Source organism: Tachypleus tridentatus, chromosome 9 (genome assembly GCF_004210375.1).
Source record: "Tachypleus tridentatus isolate NWPU-2018 chromosome 9, ASM421037v1, whole genome shotgun sequence".
Classification (NCBI taxonomy): Eukaryota; Metazoa; Arthropoda; class Merostomata; order Xiphosura; family Limulidae; genus Tachypleus; species Tachypleus tridentatus.
This window is the reverse complement of record NC_134833.1, coordinates 101,826,794-101,848,904: the sequence shown is the minus strand read 5'-3', so window position 1 is coordinate 101,848,904 and position 22,111 is coordinate 101,826,794. Positions and strand designations below refer to the sequence as shown.

Here is a 22,111-nt window from a genome sequence, read left to right as displayed (position 1 = left end):
GATTTATGCAGCTAGAAACCTGTGGCACGCAGAGCACAGATAGCTTTGTGCTAAATAACAGATAATAACAACAACTTCTGAAGCACTTGAGCTTTCGGGTCGATTTCATTAACTTTAAAATTTGTTTTGTGGTTCTATGTAATATTTTGTTAATTACAACTCTATTAGAGCAATTTAAACTGCCCACAATAGTAATATTAAAGGGAAACAACATACACACGTATATATACTGATTATATATTCATAAAAGAGAGCAGTTTGGGAAATTTTAAGTGTTAATCTTAAAACTTAAATGTTTTAATACAATGTGATAAACGACCTTCGTTAAATATTTGTAGTTTACTGATGAAATAATAAATTTATTTAATATGTAGATTAGACTAATGAATTATCGTCAGTATATCACAGATATGATAACTAGACACGTTCGAAGCTTTATGCTGCTGGTATACATCATGTTGTCAAGATCATTTTAGACAATACAGATGTATACGCATTAGAAGTAACATGAAAGATATGTTATAGAAATTATAGTGTGACTGTAATTTGAAACTTTTATTAATGTCTTATATAAATGTAATAATCTGGTCATACATGAGAATAACTGCATATTTAGTACAAACAAATAAATCTAGGGCAAAGGCTGTAGAATGAAACTGAAATATATTCTTACGAAAAGACATTTGGATTCAGTTATGTGTACAAACCGTCGTTTTGTAAATAATATCTATTATTAAAATGAAGTGTAGATGAGAACACTTCAGCTCACAATGTCTTATAAGTAAAATACATCTCACAGTGTGTAGACAATTAAAGAAGGTGCTTAGTTCTAATAAAGCAGAAATTGTAATATAATATACATAGTAGATTAATAATGGCAGTGCACTGTATTGTTGTGATACAATAAGATACTAAAAATCAAATGGATAAAAGTTTGTAAGCATGCAAAGAGCTGAGTTATGTTTATTTAAGCACTTTCATTGACAGTTGCTACATACAACATGTGGTACTTCAATATTTTTAATTTCAGAGTGGTCAGATAGTTGAGTCCGACTAATCAACTCATCTGAGAGAATTACATATGTCAAAAAGGGGTGCTGGGTGAGGATACAGATTCTTTTTGTATTCCTTATCAAAATGTTGACACCATTAAGGAGAATTCACAGTCCTCAGTCCGTGTAACACTAACCTTCCTGATGTTGTGCTGTGATTGTTGCAAAATTCACGTGCAATGTCTAAAGTACTTCCAAAAGTGTTCTGTGGATGGCCAAACTATTTAGTGTCTTATTATAGATGGTTCATAATAATCCTTGTAGTATCACACCAGACATTATTCTGCATGAGGACAATGTGTGGTGCGATCGTACCCAACAGGATCAGATGCAATAACACAAACCATTGACTATCCGTAACGTACTTCCTTCATTACAAAGCACATTAAATCTATATGCCCGTTTACACTTGTGAGACTTCAATGGGACAGTCGTGTTCTATGACGGTACACTAGTTCGTAACCTCTGGCTTTTAGACATGAACTAATTGATCTTCTGCAGTGATATGAAGCCTTAATTCATCTATAAAATGTACTGGTATCCATTAGCATTGTTGCCAAACTTCTTACTTACGAATTCATCAAACCAATTTAGTGTATGTTTCTGTATTTGTTCCCTTTTTTTACCACTTGGAAAGCTTTGTTATCCTATATACCTTTTTTTTAATCACTTGAACAGCTTTACTAGTACTACATTTCTGCCAAATACTACCGATAATTGCCTTCAGGTAATACTGTTACAACGTTATACTGAAAATAACCAACGTTAAAGGGATCACAAAAGTAGCTATTGACCAAAGCTAAAGGTGGAAAATGTTATAATCTAGGATAGATGGTACGTGCAAAATGCTTCGAAACAACTGGGAATTATCACAGCAGAACGTAGTAAATGAGAACAGAATCAGTGACGTACATTTTTTGAGTTATATTTGTATATTATTTACCAGACTGTATTAAAGGTTTACTTTAATTTTTCGGTGTAAAGTTCGTAAAACATAAACGGAATTTGAATTTGCCTTGCAAATTTCTATTCCTAACCTTCACTTTTACCCTTAAAGAGATAGAATAAGTGATCAGTTGAAACTGAACCAGTACACACACACACACACACACACACACACACATGTGTGTGTGTGTGTGTGGTTTTGCGTAACTAACGGTTGACCTAACTATTTGTATGAAAAGAAAGCTCATTTATTTACTCGGCCCGGCATGACCAGGCGGTTAAGGTGATCGACTCGTAATCTCAGGGTCACGGGTTCGAATCCCCGTCACACCAAACATGCTCGCTCTTTCAGTCGTGGGGGTGTTATAATGTACCGTCTATCACACTATTCGTTGGTATAAGAGTAGCCCAAGAATTGGCGATGAGTGGTGATGACTAGCTATCTTCCTTCTAGTCTTACACTGCAAAATTAAGGACGGCTAGCGCAGATAGCCCTCGAGTAGCTTTGCGCGAAATTCAAATACAAACAAACAAAGACTTATTTGCTATTCTCTCACCCGACAAAATGTATGGCGTATCTCTCATAATGACGTCGAAACCTAACTAATCATAGCAATATATTTCTGAAATGACTGACACCCGTGGTGGGCATAGCACAGATAGCTCTTTATGTAACTTTGTGCTCAATTAAAAAAACAAACACAACAAAACAAACGAGCATCGCCTCAGTGTTGGTCAACACTCTTCTAAAAACTGTACCAGAACTTTGAAGAGAATTCTAGATGTTCAAACATGAACTCGTTACAAATCAAATCTTCCTTTGTCTAAGCAATGATATATCCCATAACAATATGGATTCACAAATGTATTATAAAAACATAACAAACAAAATGTATTGTTACTTAAAGAAAGTAATAGTTGTATTTAACTTATATACTGCAATTTCCTTTAATAAGAATACATCTACCTGTAAGTTGTCATTTTTGATTCAATTTCCAATTTATGAAGTGACAAAAGTAACACATTTACAAAAGTAAACTATTCTGTTTTAACTCCATGAAAACAAAATAAGCGCTAACAAAAATTATAAACGCTTTTACGTTTCGATTATCTCTTACCGGATAATGTTTCCGGCCTAGTTTACAAAATCTGTAATGACGTTGTTTCTGTACTTTGAAAAATTATAAATGTGCACAACATATAAATTAAAAGCGACAATAAGTTTTTGGGAAGAACAATTGAAATATAGATCGTCGGAATAAAAAGAATTAGTTGTTAGAAATGAAAACAGGGTGTAGGATTTTTTTTTCCACTGGTAACTCAATGCGTTTTTTAACCAGATAACTGTAATTAGGATGTACTGTGTTATCGATGTAGAATAGCGTGTTGTTTTGTTTCATTAAAAGAACTATGTTTAAATTTCTAAAAAAACGTAAGTTTCTGACTTTTTTAACGATACTCCTGAAATATTTTAAAATTCAAAGTTTTATCTGAATATGATAAACTCTTCAGTGAATATTAAACATGTATAATGTATAAAACATTTCCTAAGACAATATTTTAAAACTTGTACTTTATGCAAATTTAGTTAAGTTTGAAAACACATTATCAGAATCAAAGTTTTTTTTCTAACAAATTAGCGCGTAGAGAATTTCGTAAATTATAATAGGATATCTTGATTTTTAAAATTTATTTAAAAATATTTATTACGAAAATTAACAAACTAAACCATTACCGCGAAAACACTGTCAGCATTTTAGGGCCGTCGATGTGCGTGAGAGTAGTGTTGTTCTTTATTATTAAGCACAAAGCACACAAAGGATTGTGTGTGCTCTGCCCACCAATACTATACAAAACCTGGTTTTTAGCATTGTAATTCCGTAGACAAACCGCTCTGTCACTGGGATGGCGTTATAAGTGTGACGGTCATAACTCGCTGTGTGATTAGATAAAAAAATAATTCCAAAGTTGGAGATATCCTATTGAGCAGCTATTTTTGCTTCGCGAATTTCTGAAAGAAACAAACAAAAGCAACCTTTTAAAGTATTGCACTTGTGTGCTCGACTTGTTTTTATTTTTTTGTTTTAATTCTGCTTAGATTTTGTTGGCTTCACGTATTATTTCTAGGAGATTAATTTTAGGATCAGTATATAAACTATAAAAAGATAAAGGTTTTTAATAGCCTGAGTTTATTGTCCATGTGTGATCTTACTCTCTCTTTCTGTTTGCCCTCTTCAGTGTTATTTCCTTCTAATTGCACTTGCTTTCTGCCTGTCTGGTACTGTTCTGAAATGCATAAATATTTACTGTAGCTTCGAGTGCTCAGACTGTTTAGAGCCCTTTATCTCAAGCATAAAACGAACAAAATAACAAATCGAACTATACTTAGATAAAAGCTCGGTATAAATATCCTGAGAATAGTATAATGCAGAGGAAAGTGGTACGTTCTTATTAGTTAGAACTGGGTATAACATAAGGTTAAGAAAGTAAGTAATCCAAGGTTAAAAGGAATATATTTGTTTTCCTGATAAAGTACTGAGGAACTCCATTTATATTTAATTAAACTTAATTTTTGTGCCTTTGAAGTATCTAAATTGAGTTCTGTACGTCTAATGTGTTTCATATTATTGTAGATTTATGTGACGTTCTACAATACATGGAATTATACCTAAAATATTTACAATTTGTTAACTTCAAATGCAATAAAGCACTGAAATTGACTTGCATCAGTTTATGAGAAAATAAGTTAAGACTTTGTAACTGAGACAATAGCAACATGTTTAAGTTATCAGTGATCTTAGAACTGATGTCATCAAAGATCTGAATCTCCTGCCAATAAATATATATCTATTGATCAAACAGCATCTCCAACCATAAATCACAGGTGCCATACACTTACTTATCATTACTTTAAACCTTTTTCTGTAAATGGGATCTGGTTTTGAAGCAATAAATCATTGAAATTATTAGGTACGGAATTGACTTTCGAAATAAACTAGTATTTATAGAAATAGCACCAAGAAATGGAAAGATAGTAAATTTTAAGTTTCATAATAAAAGATAAGTAATAACTTTAAAAAATCAGTTCTTATGGTGGGATGATCATGTTTGATTTATGGTAGCTGTTTAAACCTTGAAAGAAATTTGTTTTTTTATCAAATGTAGAAAACTTCGACATTTCCTATGTTGTTCTACTAAAATGAATAAAAAAATTAAATTTTGAAGATTTTATCTCTCTCGACAGTGAGATCCCTAATAACCACCTACAGTGTAATGGAAGACCACCCACTCTAAGCTTCGCACCAAACAACGTACAGCCAGTTCAGATCATGAGCCCTCAAAATTCCGTGAAGAGCATCTCCTCACCTTCCCAGAGTTTTCCTCCAGCTGTTCCATTCAATGTACACGCACCTTGTAGCCGCCAGGTGTCTCTCACAAGTAGTGTTTTCAGTCACAATACTCTTAGTCCCCCGAATACTTTTAATGGTCAGAACTACATTCCTAGTGTAAGTAAATCACCATTAGAAGCAGCTGATCAGAAGGAGCAGAAAACCAGTCAGATTCCAGAAAGTACAGTTGAGAAAACAGACGTCGATCCTTCAGCTGAAAAATACTTTAATGGCAAGGTTAGAAATAATTATACAATAAGCCTATAATTACAACTTCAATAATTTATGTTATGAAGAGTAAACTTTCGTTTTTTAATACTTCGTTCCTTTTTTTAGCAAACAGTTGTTCACTGAATCCAGTTTCTGACTCACTAAAATCCCATTCACTTGGTCAACAGCATTTTAAATTATTTGACTCGATAAAAACCATATAAGCTTTGTCTAAAAACACTCATATTAAACAATAACCAATATAAACACATGTACTTAAGCAAATAACACTCACATGCTCCGATACACCTTATATGCATTTAATCTGCTAGATTTAGTTACAATTATCAATACACGTGCTCCAAAACAACCCATGAAATATACTAAACCAAGTAATGAAAATGTTGAAACAAGTAAGACTAAGATAAACCCATTAACTTTTACCTTTTAACACAATTAGTGACTGTTGTATAATACTTTTTGTACACTCGATATTGCCAGCAGACTGGAGAAAGTAAAAATGCGAACAAGTTTGAAATTTAAGTAGCTACATCACAAGTTCAAGTTTCAAACAACACCATCATTGTGGACTGAAAAAACAGAGCATAATTTTGTTGGCTGACTTACAATGTTTGTGTTGAATTTTATACAGCTTTCATAAATATAATAATATTAGTTAATTAAAGAAAGCATTTCAAGATGTGACTTCATGACACAGCAACAAATTTAAATTAACAAAGTTTTCAACTGAAATTGTGTCATTCGTGTTGTTAGAAAACACCAAAAACGAGTGTGTGTACGTGTGCGTGTTTATTTCGCTGCAGCAGTTAATTGTGTTATAATTTACACAGATCTCTGGTGGGACACATTGTTATGAAATAACGATATTTGTGTTAATGTGCAACACAATGTTTTTACATTAAAACTATTCATTTGAGTATTTCTATCCAAGCTTAATTTTGCTTTTCTACTATAAATTGATGAAAATATCGATTGTTATTGCAAAAAAAAATCCAATAAAATCGAGAGCTTAAGTTTAAATTGCTAGACTTAAAAAATACACTTGTTCCATCTTTACGTTTAATACTTTATCAGTTATTTTATTATTATGCTATTTATTTTGAAACTTTGTAGAATGGACGGCAACTGCCTGTTGTGGAGACGCAAGTGTAGAGGACGACGTTTCGAAAGTTTTCAGGTCAATCGAAAGGCGGAAAACTTTCGAAACGTCGTCCTCTACACTTGTGTCTCCACAACAGACAGTTGCTGTCCATTCTACAAAGTTTCATCATGAATACTCTGCCTAAACAATCTATCAAAGAATGTTATTTATTACTTATGTTATTCCTTTTTAATATTAAGTTTTTTATTTATTTCTTTGTTTTTATAAAAAAATACTTGATTTTATTTGTTCTAGTTATGCTGGCTAATTGAGCCCCAAGGTTGGATTAAAGAAAGAGAAAGTTTCTCCTTGTTTATCTTTTCCAAGTCCAATAGGTAAGATAATTGTTACGTGATTTCGTAACCAAAGAACATCAATATTTGAAGAGTGAAAGGAAAACTTCGATCGTGTAATTTAATTGTTGACCAGTTCAGCGGTAAATTAACTTGCCTTTCATTGTTCACTGTTAGAATTATAAAAAGAATAAAGTGTGTAACTGGTTGCTGCTTTCCATTAATTCGTTTTTATAACCTAAGCTCCAACAATTAAGATAAATTGTTTTCTTTTTTATTGTATATCGAGTGGAAGTAGTTATTATAAACAGAAGCTGCTTGAAAAGCAGGTATGTTTTTATATGCTCAAAGAATTAGGAGAAAATGTGCCTTTTTTGGTATCGAGTGAAAGTAGATATTTTAAACGTAAGCTCTTCGAAAAGCAGGTGTATTTTTACATGTTCAAAAGAAGACAAGTTTTGTATCGCATTTACCCATAACTGTGTTACAATGAACGGCTATTTTACGGAGATATTTAAAGGTGAAAGAAATTCAGTTAAATATTTAAAACATTTTAATATCCATTCTTTTCCTTGTTATATATTAATTATCATTATTTAGTATGTGATGAGCGATAATTTTAACCTGGTGCTGTGGAAATCAAGCAAACTTAGCTTTAACTCGTTAAAACAAAGATTTCTTTCAGAAATTATGAATTAGTAATTATGAGAGCAATTCACGATCGAGATAGAGATTTTGATATTCTATGTACAATGGTTGTATAATACAAACAGTATTATTTTGTGTACTATTTTATCGACATTCATCAAAATTTCAGATTTGTCAACTTGTATGCAACATTACAACTGATTAGTTCTAAATATTTATTTATTTATTATAATTCTATTAAAGATATGTTGTTTTCTTTTCTAGGTTCCGACAAGTTTGTATGACTGTAGCAGATGATAAAAGGTTTGACTATATGATTTTGTTCTTTATCGCTTTGAACTGCATCACTCTTGCTATGGAAAGACCGAATATTCCTCCAAACAGCACAGAGAGGAGAATTCTAAGTGCTGCAAATTACGTTTTCACCGCTGTGTTTGCTTTAGAGATGTTTATCAAAGTAAGGGTAAAAGATCTTAACAAAGGAAACTTTTCCGGTCGAACCAACTTTATTTGGGCGAAAAATTGTTTTCACTGCATGACGCTGTCATTCAACCTTTATGTCTGTCATTAACTACGTATTATTAACAAATTTCGAAGGAATCGTTTTTGGACAAATAAACACAATATGAAGAATTTGTACTACCAAATTTTTAAATTTTTAAACGTTAGGATGACTTTGACTTATGGTATATTTAGAGAAGATTTGGTTGTTAATTGACGGATGATTAGATACACCAGTAGAAACCTGACGTGGCCGTGTGCTTGACTCACAGTGTGAGAATTGAGGGTTCTAGCCCTGTTCCATCAAACGTGTTCGTCCTTTCAGCTGTGGGGTCGTTGTAATTTTATGGTTAATATCAGTATTTGTTGGTAAACGAGTAGCCAAAGAATTAACCTTGGATGATGATGTCTTATACTGCTCAATTAGGGAAGGCTAACACAGATAACCCTCGTGTAGCGTTGCGGGACATTCAAAACAAAAAACAGTACTCCATTATGGGTGTAAAAAGCATTCAAACATTACATACAATTTTTGTAAAGTATTTTATGATACACTAACTGGATGAAACAAATCATCTGATAATACCAATAAAAAGTATTTCGCATATTACCAGTGACACAATAGATATTTGAACATATTATTAAGACATTTCTACGAAACTCCAACATTGACAAGGAACATGCTTATGGCATTAAATTATATTATTACTGTCCGGTTAGTTACTTAATGCGATATATGTTGTAACACGGCTGAACAATCAGCTAATAGCTCCTATAAAACTAGTTGTGACTGAAGGGTTAGTTAAGAAAAATTCGTGATAGAACATGAGTAAAAATTAGAAAATGCCTAGATTTTATCATATAAACTAGAAAATAACTAAAATTGATTTATGTATTACCAAAAGTATTTGAACAACTGAATTTAGAGTAAGAAGTGTTGCATTTAACAGATGTAGCTCAATGCTAGTAACCACAACCTTTATTTTGTTCCTAACATTTATCGTTAACCGTTGAAATACAGCTCCACTTATCTTGCAGTGTTTCAGTGTAGCGTGAGTTAGAATCTGTTATTTAAGTGGATGTCCTAAATGTTTCTGAAAACTGGTCAAAACGAGTTATGGACGACATTATTTATGTTAAACCACTACTGGACACAATATGCAGTATGGCATAGTGCATTATTATGCTTAAATAGACATTATCGTTATTCATAGAAATCCACTGATGTAATCAATGCAACACTCTCCAGAATGACACATAATAACATTAATTATCTTATAATAGTATACCAAGTCTTAACTTTGGTACTATCCCCTACTTTCCGTAGTTTTCAATTGGGTTGATAAAAGTATCCAAACTAAACTGAGTATCTAAACTCTTTGCACCATGGAGTTATTTTCATTGTCCTGTACATCCAATTTTGACGTTCAAGTTGGCTTAGAACATTCCCACATCATAAAGTATATGATAAACTGTAGCCATTCATGAAATACAAAACTATAGAGCTTCATTCATGCGGGGATATGCATCCTTGCTGTTCTGAATTCTCACTAAGATCATATGCAACATTTTAAATGCAAGATATAAGGTGTTGCTTCATAACAAGTTTCTCAATTTTAATTGGCCAATGAGTGTTTAATTTTGGACGGACGACAAATATCCTCCAATTTTATGGATATTGTTCCTTAATTTCTTTAACATATTTCCCATTGTACAATTTGATCAGATTAATCAACTTAAGTAGTCTTATATCTAATAACCAGATACTAAACGCAAACGAACGTGGCCGGGGTTTAGTTTAGAGAGAGAGAAGTCTGAAGAATTCTCTCTCCAACTTGGGTGGTCAGGAACGTTGAGGTTCCTCTTCGTCCCCTCACGTGAAAAATTATTGAAATTTACATGGGGTTTTTGCCTTTATTTTATTTTAACTTTTTTAAGGTGAAGAAGTGAGCTTTGTCATAATATAATTAACTGGTGAGCGAAACAAAGGCGGCACCGGAGAGGCCATCCAGGCCAGAACCCAACCAGCATATGTCAAAGTAAATATCAATGCGAGACGACCCGTTCGTATCAGGGCTGGGCAATAATGTTGCCTTGGCTGGGATCTAAAGATCCAATGCCTGAGATTTGGCTGTGGGGAAACGGGAGTGCCCCGAGAAAACCCACTTTCACAGGACAGGCGCCGAATCCAGATACTAGCAAAGTTTATGCGATTTTATAGGTAGCATCTTGACTCCAAAGACCTTGCTATTGCTATTACTGATATTGTCTTACATAGCACTGCACAAGGACATGGGTTCTTAGTCTGAGAACAACAGGAAAATATCATGGTGCCATAGAAAATATACAACATAAGCAATACTATCAAGGTACTCAATCTCCATAGATTCATTGAGCCTTAATCAGCGTATGAAATGTTCTTGGTGGTGGGAGGGGGATTTATGCTGAAAACGAAAATCCGTACGTTAGTTAGTGTAGTGGAGATGGGACAAGTGCTACCTTGCGGCGCGAACACAGTTACTTTAGCTAAAATTATGTATAACATAGAAAAAAACGAAAATACGAGTTATTAAATATATAATAAATAAATTTATTTGTTTTGTATTCCGCGCAAAACTACACGAGGACCATCTGTGTTAGCCGTCCCTAATTTAGCAGTGTAAGACTAGAAGGAAGGTAGCTAGTCATCACCACTCACAGCCAACTACTCGGCTACTTTTTTTTACCAACGAATAGTAGGATTGACCGTGACATTTTAACGCCCCCACGGCTGAAAGTGCAAGCATATTTGGTGTGACGGAGATTCGAACCAGCGACCCTTAGATTACGAGTCGAGTGCCTTAACCACCTGGCCATGCCGGGCCCTGTCAACATTGAAACAAAGTATATAATTACAAAATACGTCCTCCTTTAATATGCCTGCTAAGGAACTCTGGTATAGATGAAACCTAGAAATAATAAAGTATTATAATCTGTTGGAATTGATGAAAAATCTCTTCCTTGCCAGGTGGTTGCTAAAGGACTTTGGTATGGTAAACACGCATATTTTAAGAATGGATGGAATATTATGGATGGAATTCTAGTGAGTATCTCGATTGTTGACTTCATGCTTTCCTTCATTGCGCATGGCAGTCCTCGTATCTTCGCTATTTTGCGGGTTTTTCGGTTACTTCGTTCATTACGACCACTCAGGTAAAAATTTTTTGTCAGTTATTTGTTATTCTTTAAGTATTTAAATTTCATTTTTGGCTATTAAATGTGACTAACTTTGCATAATTTTGATGCTAAAAGTATAAAAACTCAAGCCCTTTATATATGCATATATTATTTTGTTTTCTCATTCAATAATTATCCAAACTTGTTTTTGAAATAACAAAGAAATATTTGAAATAAAGCAGATTTTTCAGCCAGTAATTCGTTTGTTTAACGTTATGTTCTACGGGATTTAGATGTCTGTTCTAGTAGACGAAACGTTTCGATTTACTTTCGACCGTCATCAAGATTACTGAAAAAGCCTGTTATTTTACATGTCGTGTATGATTATATATTATATAAATAACAAATATAAAAAATAATATTACTGGTGATAAAAACGCTTACTTAGACAGTAGCTAGTTTAGTATCCAGTAAACAATAATTGGTATTTTACGTAATATTTTATTTATAATTGTATTTCCATAGCTGACTCGACAGGATAACATTTAGTAATAGATATTAGAATTAACTCTTCTCATCGTGACTATCTTGTAGGCATGAGTTACAACTAACCCTTTTCACAATGACTGATAAGTAAGTGTTGACTGTAACCAATTATTTTTACCAAGACTAATAAATATACGTGAAATGGAAACAACTCTTTTCAGAGAAACTAATGATTGAATGTGAACTGAAACTATTTTCACCATAACCAGTTACTAAATATAAACTGAAAATAAATAATTTCATCATAAGAATAGACTTTTATTTATCTGTTGGTTTTTCCTTAAGCTCTCCAACCAATAATTTCAAAATGTAAAGTTTCCAAATAAGCCGGTACAGAGTCTCAAGAGTGTAAAAACGTTCTGCTGATAAAAATTAAAACACTGTAAAATCATTTAGTATACCTTTTAATAAAAAAACTTCCCACTGGTTTCTGTGATTGAAAATGGCGACTGATATATTAGACAGTTGTTTTAGGACACTGCACAAAAAAAACGTTTTTTTCGTCTATATTTCATAAGGTGTTTCTTTGCATTAGAACCTTTAATTTCAGATCACATAAGTTGTTTTTTTACTGTGAAATAAGGAATAACATGAAAAAAAGATTTATTGAAACATTCGACCATATATTTAAAATACAACAACATAATATTAAGATATTCTTTAGGTAGGGTATTTATGACGTGTGCAGTAAAATGAACAATAGCTTCCTGTTGTAGAAAAATACCATAAATGGAGAGGACGACAATAAGATAATTACATTCTTTTTAACTGTTCAAAATTTACATCTTATTGTTACAAATAGAAAAAAGAAACAAAGAACAAAAATTGACTTAACATTTTTGGGCTCATGATACGTTATAAAAATGGTACCAATATCTCACAGTTCGATTACACTAGCCCAATAGTTGGAATAGGTGTAGTTGGCTAATTGCTTTATCTTGACTATGGCAGTTCGAAATGAAGAAAGACTAGTGCAAATAAATAACTCTTATATATTTTTCAATAAATGTCTGAGATAAATGAAATTCTTCTCAACAATTGTGCGTCTGTGCGTAATATAATATTATTACGCTATGAAATTTTATAATTATAATTTCAGGAATATGGAATAGAGCAACAAGTAGACTCACTTGCTTAAGTTATCGTGTGGTAGGCAGTAAAAAGAGTTATAAAGTATTGCAGATAAAATATATGAATGATAACATCAGCCATATTAAAAGAAAAAATGATTATTTCTGAAAAGTTATTATTTCGCTTTACACTTATAACATTTTATCTTAATTCCTAGAGCTTGAATACCTCCATTCACACGTGTTTAAAAAAACTTTTCACGCAGAAAATTGTGTTAGGGAAGTCACTTTCTTCCTAACTGTCAGAACATACGTAATGTTTTTGAGGAAAGATTTTCAACTTTATGCATTGATCCATTACTTTTATTTTTGCAATTTCATTTAGATTTCACCTTTAATATGCATTTATTTTCGCTTTCGGTTGTGTTTTTAAGTTGAACCGTCTTGAGATAAAGTACAGAATGTTCCATTTTAACGATAAGAAGGAAATTCTATCTTCTGCGCTGTATTTACTTACTTTTTCGTAATTTTTTTTCGTTATTGTTATTTTCTCCTTGAAATATACCAAATGGAAATAATATTAGAAAAATATGAAATACAATGTTAAAACCAGCTCATGGAGTTTGGAAAAAATGTCAGCACAATTTTTTCTAACGTAAAAACAATCATTCTGAACATTTTATGATGTCATAACACTATGTAACACAAATTTTATTCCTGGATAGTATGTGTTATTTCTTAATTGCTTTTGTTGTAAAAGTACAGACAATGGCCATTATTCCCTTCAAACGTGATTTGAACCTGGTGACCTGGACAATGAAATTTAAAAATTATCCTATTTTCTATGTAAAAAGGGCAAATTTGCACATTTTCATTTACATAAGGTCTGAATAAAACAACATATGAATCAAGATTTACATGTATTTGTACTAAAGTTATACAAAAATGTTTAGAATTGAGTAATTTTTCGAGATTTGAGACTGTAATGTAAATCACTTTCACGTATCAGCCACTAACTATAGTTTCCCATCAAGTTTTCGTTATACGCTCCTTGGTAGCAGCGTTCAAAGTCTATATCTAGGTGAAAGCGCTCGCCTTGCTCCTCTGAGTATGCTTCGATGTTCTCCTTGAATTTATCAAGTTGAGCGTCAAGGATATGGACCTGGCAGGAACATCCTGCGGCCCATTTTGCCGTAGTTCTTCACCAGAGCTTCAACCAGTTCCACATAATTTTCGGCCTTGTGATTACCCAAGAAGCCCAGAACCACTGCGACAAAGCTGCCCCACGCTTTTTTTCCTTCCTACTGAGCTTTTTGGGGAATTCTGTGCACTCTAGGACGTTCTTTATTTGTGGTCCAACGAAGACACCAGCTTCGACCTTTGCCTCAGTTCAGATCTACAGAACACACACTTAATTTTTTCAATCACATTAACTCTATACATCCCAACACTAACTTCACATGTGAACAGGAAGAAAGCAATCAAATATCATTTCTTAACCTCAAAATTACAAGAACCAACACACAATTCAAAACAGAAATCCACCGAAAAATAACCCATACTGGACTGTACATTCCTTGGAACTCAGCACATGAAACAAAACAAAAGCTCAACATACTAAGAAATAAACACAGCCATAAAACTATGCTCACCAGTTAAAATTAACGATGAATTAGACAAAATAAAACAATACTTCAACAACATCAATATGTTTCCTCCACAAACCGTAGAAAACATTATACGCACACACCTAGACAGAAAGCAAAATCAACCAACAAAAGTAAATATATCTCACGAATAAAAAAATCACGAAACCATATACTGCTGCATACCATATATTCCCGACATCAGCAGAAAATTAACCAACATTTGGCAAAAACTAATAACAAAATATGACATTCCAGTTAATAACAAATTTATTCAAAAACCAGGCACAAAACTGAGGTCTATACTATGTAAAAACTACACTGACAAACACCACACCAACATTATTTATAAAATACAATGTGATAACTACCACGATTTCTATATTGGAAAAACAAGTAGAAAAATGGAAACCAGATTGAAAGAACATAAAAAGTCACCTTCACACGTTTTCGAACACTGCAAGTCAAATAAACACAAGATAACCATAGAAAACACTCAAATACTAAATAAAGAAACAAACATAAACAAACGCAAAATTAAAGAACCCTTACCTATACAACAACTTAAACCCAAAATAAACCAATATAAAAGAACGCCTTTATACCTATATTAAATATAATAAAATTAATAATATAAAGTTATATATTCAAAATCTAACACCGCCCTCTACATTCCGACAGTCAATTACACAACCCCTTCTAAACATATGGTCAGCTTTCGGTCAGTTACCTCTTTCTTTCTTTGTGAACCTGACGATGACCGAAGAAGGTCGAAACGTTGTTCGCTCTTCTACGTAAAATATTTTCTCAACCCAAACGAGCCGTTTTTGCATATAAAGTGTTTATCACTATATATTAAGTTTTGTTGTCGTGCCACAGTTTCAAAACCGTTGAGGACCGTCATTATAACAGAGAGTTCACATAAGAGGTCTACGTGATGCTGTTTGGACTCTGATAAATTGCTGTAGACTTGAAATGCTTCCCAAACACAATCAAATACACTCTAGATCGTGAGACTGAAAAGGGTAAATTTGAAAATAGAAAGGAAGAGGCAGAATACGCAATTCAGTGATACTGATGTTAAGTTTCTTCGTTTATTCAGCCTTCAGGACAGAAGAAAGACTGTCACTGACCTCAAGCATGAGATAAACAACCATGTACCAAATGACATAAAGGTGTCCAGATGCAGAGTATCAAGAAGACTCAATGAAAATGAAATAATTAGTTATGTAACGGTTTAAATAACTTTTACTTCAATCTCCAAATATTGTTTGAGACTGAAATTTGCTAAAAATTACAAAATGTGGACTGTCGTTGATTGGAAGAGGGTGATATCGACAGATGAGTCCAAGTTTAAAATAGTTGGTTCAAAACACAAGTTGTATGTCCAGTGGAAGAAAGGTGAAAGATACTTATCTGAATGCATATCACCTACTATGAAGCATGGGGAGACAGTGTTATGATTTAGAGGTGTTTCTTTGCTGATAAACATGAATATTTACAAAATAGATGAAATAATGAACCAGTCCAAGTTCCATCAGGTACTGGTCCGTCATGGTATACTCAATGGTATGCGTATTATTGATAAAGAATTCAACTACGAAGTAGATAATGATCCCAAACACTCATACAAGTTAAGAAATAAGCTTCTGGAATCATTCAAATGATACAGTGGTCCCCACAGAGCCCTGAATTCAACCCAATTGAGCAGATCTGAGACTTGATTGATCAAAAACTCGACAAATTAAACGTTTCTTCCAAAAAAACCTTTATAGACGTTGGAGTAAAATTACAAAATACACTTTGATTAAATGTGTTGTAACAATGCATGAAAGACTGTCAGTAATTATTAAAACAAAAAAAGCACACACAAAATACTAACTGTTTGTTCAACTCAAGTTTTTGATTGAGTTTCTGTTGTACTAAATATGAAGATTAATAACATTCTAATGTTTCACCTGTCATTTACTTTCCGTTGTTTTTGAAACTATCCTGAAATCTAATTTTTGACATTGTCCTAACAATTTTGCACACACGCACATACATATGTATATCACAAAAATGATTTAAAGCTATTTATTCAAAACCATAATTGTCGAGGATACTAAATAATAAACAAAATAATTTCGACTTTTATGTAATTTATAATAAGATAATGAAGAACACTATTAATTAATAAGTAGAATAATCTGAAACATTGTTGTAACACGGGAAGGATAATAAAAATAATGCTAGACAGGATAATTCCATACTACTATGTCGAGTAGTATTAAATGGAATAGTTAAAACGCTGTGTCTTAACAGCTAGCCTTGACGAAAAGTTTTTTCTTTCAAAAATATATAAAAAACATATTTAAGAATTGACCAGTATATTTTTTCAAGCTATTGTTTTAATTATTTATATTTTACAGCTTGTATCTGAAGTTTATAACTATAATGCTTATTAGATAGGAATAGTGTATATCGTACTCTAAGATAGCTAGACTATTTTTCTGAGTAGAAATCAGATTATATCTGTAACTGGATAATTAGGGTGTATATTCGTGATAATCATCACTAATATTTCTTGTACCGAATGAAAGACGTCTTTGCAATAAATTTTGGGGGACATAATACCATTTTGAATTCTAAATCATAGATGTGTAAAGTTGGTATTATGCCCCCCAAAATATATTGCGAAGATGTCTTTCATTCGGTAAAAGAAATCTTAGTAAGTTACTTGCGGAAGATGAAAATTATATTTCAAATCCTACGTTTACACATCTCTTATTTGGAGTCTAAGTTGGGCAAACTAAGCAAAATGTGAAAAAAAAAGGTCTGCAGTTTCAGTGATTTCTATCACTGATGTTAGGCCTGTTAGTTTCTAATAGTTTGCCAGTTTTAGGCATTTAAATAGTAATTTTTAAGATGCTTATTGGTTAGGGTTTTCATGTTGTAATTAAAGATAGCTAACTATTTAACGAGTAGATTAAAGAACAATTTAAATGCTACATTAATTAACAAAGGTTTTCTTCAGGTAGGATAAGAGTACGTTTGAATCTAAAGCTATTTAGCTACGATGTTTAGATTTAAAATAAATACAATTTAAATGTGAATAGTGTTACTTATGGGGTTTATTATTTATAGCTGAATTCAGGTTGTATCTTAAGCAAGATAATTAGGCCGTTTATTGGTACGATTGAATTCAGACTGTATCAGAAGCTATATAGTTACGATGTTATTGTGCAGGGTTGAGTTCAAGCTGTATCTGTGTAGGGTTGAGTTGATGCTGCATTTGAAAATAAATAGTTACGATTTTTATTGTTTGGGGTTGGGTTCAGGTTATATTAAAAACTAGGTTTCGAAGATGTTTATTGTGTAGAGTCGAGTTCATGTTGTGTCGTAAACTAGGTATCTAAAAGTTTTATTGTTCAGGATGGAATTCAGATTATATCTGAAGATAAGTAAATAGCTTAAATGTTTGTTGTGTAGGATTGAGTTCGGGCTGTATCTGAAACTAGACAGGATCATTTAGGATCTGAATAAACAGCTAGTGTGCTGAGTAATTTTTAGTGGTTTGTTTGATTTATTATATAAATAATTTACTTTAAATCGGTCTTAGTTTTAAAAAAAAAGCTAAAAAACAGTATTGAATAACTTTGAAGTGTTTAAGTAACTAAATAATTATATGGATAAAATTATTTTTGGTGAGTAATGAACACGTGTCACCAGTAGTTTCAATATTTAAAATGTATTTCGTTTAATATTATCCCAAGCCTTCTTCAATAGCTTTGCAATTTCGCTTATCTAAATGTAAACACATTCCTGGGTAGTTGCAATGTGTTTTCAACTGGAAGTGTTTGTTTGTTGAACAGGGTCATAAACAGAGCACCAGGACTGAAGCTGGTTGTTCAGACTCTCTTATCCTCCTTACGTCCCATTGGAAACATTGTTCTCATTTGTTGCACTTTCTTCATCATATTTGGGATTCTGGGTGTTCAGGTAACATGTAAAACCAATTTTAAAGAACTAAATGCTAATATTTTTTTTGTTTAACTAACTAGTGTTTCCTATCTCTTTTGACCGAATGAAATAACGTTACTAAGCAACAGATCTGCACAAACGATTAGACTGTTTCATCTGTAATTGTGTACAGCACATAATTTAATAAATTGACGTTTAATTAAAAAGCAGTGTCATATTAATGATACATTTACTATTCAGGCTGTAAAACTTGCTTTAATTGGAAGTGAAACAACTGTGTTTGCTTAATCTGTTCGTCTTAAAATTACATACATTTGCACAAATTATACAACTACTTAAACTGTTCAACTTAATTTATTCGTAAAAAGATGACAGTAGTCTCTTCTCCGGTCCGTCATGGCCAGGTGAGCTAAGGCGTTCGACTCGTAATCTGAGGGTCTCATGTTCGAATCCCGGTAGCACCACACATGCTCGCCCTTTCAGCCGTGTGGACGTTATATTGTGATGGTCAATCCCACTATACGTTAGTAAAAGAGTATCCCAAGATTTGGCATTGGGTGGTGATGACTAGCTGCCCTCCCTCTTGTCTTGTACTGCTAAATTAGGGACTGCTAGCGCAGATAGCCCTCGTGTAGCTTTGCGCGAAATTCAAAAACAAAAAAAAAAAAGTCTCTTCCCCAAGTATTAGGCATATGTTTATGGATGTAAAGGATAAGGTATTGTTAAAAAATAATTAGTAATTTAAAGAGCATCAAGTGATCTCGTTTATTAATATTTTAGACTTATAAAAAAGCGTCTTATGAAATACTTGACTATTTAGATTACTGAAGCTTATACAATACTGAAGAATAATTAGAAGTTAAATGTTACCACTTAATGAAATCCACTTTACTGTTTAGAGCATTAAAGCTATTATATTCTGAGAGATCAAGTTCTTATTTATGCCGTGAAATAATTTTTTTTCTATGGTATAACTAACAGTTTTAACGACATCCTTTTAAATTGAGCAATATATTTCTAATAATTAACCTTTCTTAATTATGCATTTACCTCTCCTAACAAGTTCATTATGTCCTTCTTTGTGGTCGTTTTCTGAAAGATCATAAAAAATATTTGTTAAATCAATACCATGTTTGTTATCTATATAAAATTTGTTTGTAGTATTCTATTTAAATACTTACTTGGAGTCTACAAAACAATCTTACTCACTTGTTAAGGTAATGAAACCTCTGAAAACATTTAAATTGTATGGCTTAATCTTGATTTTTATGTCCCCCCAGCGGTATAGCAGAATATCTGCGGACTTATAACGCTTGAAATCAGGTTTTGATACCCGCGGTAGACAAAGACAGATTGTGTAGCTTTGTCGTTGATTACAAACAAACAAACTCATTTTTATGATAAAGTATCGTTATTCACCATCACTTAATGTGTGTTTGTTTAAAGCAAAACCACATTATGTTGTCTACTATGTCTGTCGTGGAACATCGTACTTCGAATTTTAGTTTTGCAAGTCCATATTCTCACCGCTGTCCCACTTGAGAATCTATCATTTAATATCATATTAATACCGCTTTAATATTTACTATATAATTTAATTGTTAATTACATCCAAAACAGCTGGTTACTAACATTTTGTTTTTGAAAGCGCTATTTGGCATAAAATGTTTGTTTCTTTCGTAACAGCTTTTTAAAGGTAAATTATTCTACTGTGATGGGCCTGATGTCCAGGGTGTAAAAAATAAGACGGAATGTTTAGCTGATCCCATGAACCAGTGGATCAACAGAAAGTACAACTTCGATAACCTGGGTCAGGTATTTAGAAAAACAAAACAATCTCTCTCTAGTTGTTTTATAAATTAAGAATATTGTAAATGAATAAAAACAAAAACAATTGTTGAAAGAGAAATTCAGCTGTTTCGAAATTAGCATAAATTCCAAAAAGTAATACATTTTAGAAGATTTCTTGACTTTACTCAGTACATCTACAGTCAAAATATATTGTTCTTTTATTTCGTTTTTCGTGGATTTGGTTCATTAGAAATAACGAATGTTGTTTATTATATTTAGTTTTGGCGGTGCCATTAAAATATACGATTGGAAGAAATTTTTTGTTTGTTTGGAGTTAGAGCTGTTGATTGGTTTACATCTGATTAAGGGTGATTTTTTTTTACTCTTTATTCAAAAAATAATACAAAATGTAGGAAAAACTAAGAAGTTTCAAACAAATTGGTTAGAAAATAAAGCTTTATATACGTACCGAGTTCCTATATTTTTTGCTCTTATAAATTATTATTATAATAAAACAAATTGCAGTGTTTATAACATTACTACATGTGTTATTGTAAAGACAATTTATACAAATATAAAAAGTTGAAAGGGATATATAATAAGCTAACTTCTTTCTTAATGACGCAGGCGGTATATTTACAGGTGGAAACAGAAATGTTAAACAGTTACTTTTTTGTATGAACAAGGAAAGCTAGTTTCATTGTAATAATTATTAATTAATTTTACAAGTATCTTTTGAAATGATTGTAACAATCTGATGTTGAAGATGATGCTTTTAAACTGAAAACTTTCTTACAGGCTCTGATGTCACTTTTCGTATTGGCATCTAAGGATGGTTGGGTTGAAATCATGTACACAGGTCTGGATGCAGTTGATATCGATCAACAGGTAAACAGTAGATGTACATTTCGACAATACTGTTACATTACAACAATATATATATACGTGACCATATGTATCAGAAGCATTTATATATGATAATAGTTCATCTGTGTATTCACAGTGTTTTTGTTTATAACAGTGGTTTCACAAATAATTCTTAATAATCCGGAAGATTAATTGTTTACTTTCATCGGTTTCAACATTAGACTAGATAAAAGAAAAAGACGTTTTGAAACAAGTAAACAGAACAAGTAGTTGATGGCACATAGCGATATAAATAAACGATATAATACTAGATTATTTTTATCTAAAAAATAACAAAACATTAGCAGAATTAAGAGGGAAAACTAGCTTACTTTACTTCTTAGGTGAATAAAGCAATTAATATCAGAAGTAACTATTTTTAACATCCAACCAAAGGAAGATGTGTTTATAATTAGCTAAGATATGCATTCGGTGTATGTATGGGAAAGGGACAGAAACCTCAGTAAGTTGAAAACAGAGAGAGAGTCAGATGCGAACGCTGTCGACCCCCATCTATCACCCTTCATATGATCCGTAAGGGTGCATGCTAAGTGTGGTTAAAATCAGTGAAATAGCGTAAGGACATAAAGGGTGACATAGAGGGCCAGATCCAAGTACTGTCCAAAAGAGTATAAGCCAAGTTTTGTGACGATGGATTCAGCAGTTCGTCAGTTATAAACGGACATATACAGATCTCTGTAAAATAATGGTTTATATTACAAGATCACGAAAATGTTTATGTCTAATTAAATTGCTAGAACATATCAACATAAAAAACCATATGGAACATAAATATGTAGGATTGTCTGTGTATTTGTATGTATTTTATGGAA

The 22,111-nt window shown here is 32.4% G+C and overlaps 1 protein-coding gene across 1 annotated transcript in view; it reads left to right on the top strand.

Moving 5' to 3' along the window:
* The window catches only part of LOC143225909 (voltage-dependent T-type calcium channel subunit alpha-1G-like), a 277,496-nt gene that overhangs the window by 229,316 nt on the left and 26,069 nt on the right, over nt 1-22,111 (top strand). Inside the window, exons 18-24 of the mRNA XM_076456105.1 lie at nt 5,242-5,623; nt 7,014-7,093; nt 7,964-8,156; nt 11,208-11,392; nt 18,473-18,599; nt 20,268-20,396; nt 21,171-21,260. Of these exons, the coding sequence (XP_076312220.1) occupies nt 5,242-5,623; nt 7,014-7,093; nt 7,964-8,156; nt 11,208-11,392; nt 18,473-18,599; nt 20,268-20,396; nt 21,171-21,260 (1,186 nt within the window). The remainder of the gene's footprint in view (nt 1-5,241; nt 5,624-7,013; nt 7,094-7,963; nt 8,157-11,207; nt 11,393-18,472; nt 18,600-20,267; nt 20,397-21,170; nt 21,261-22,111) is intronic.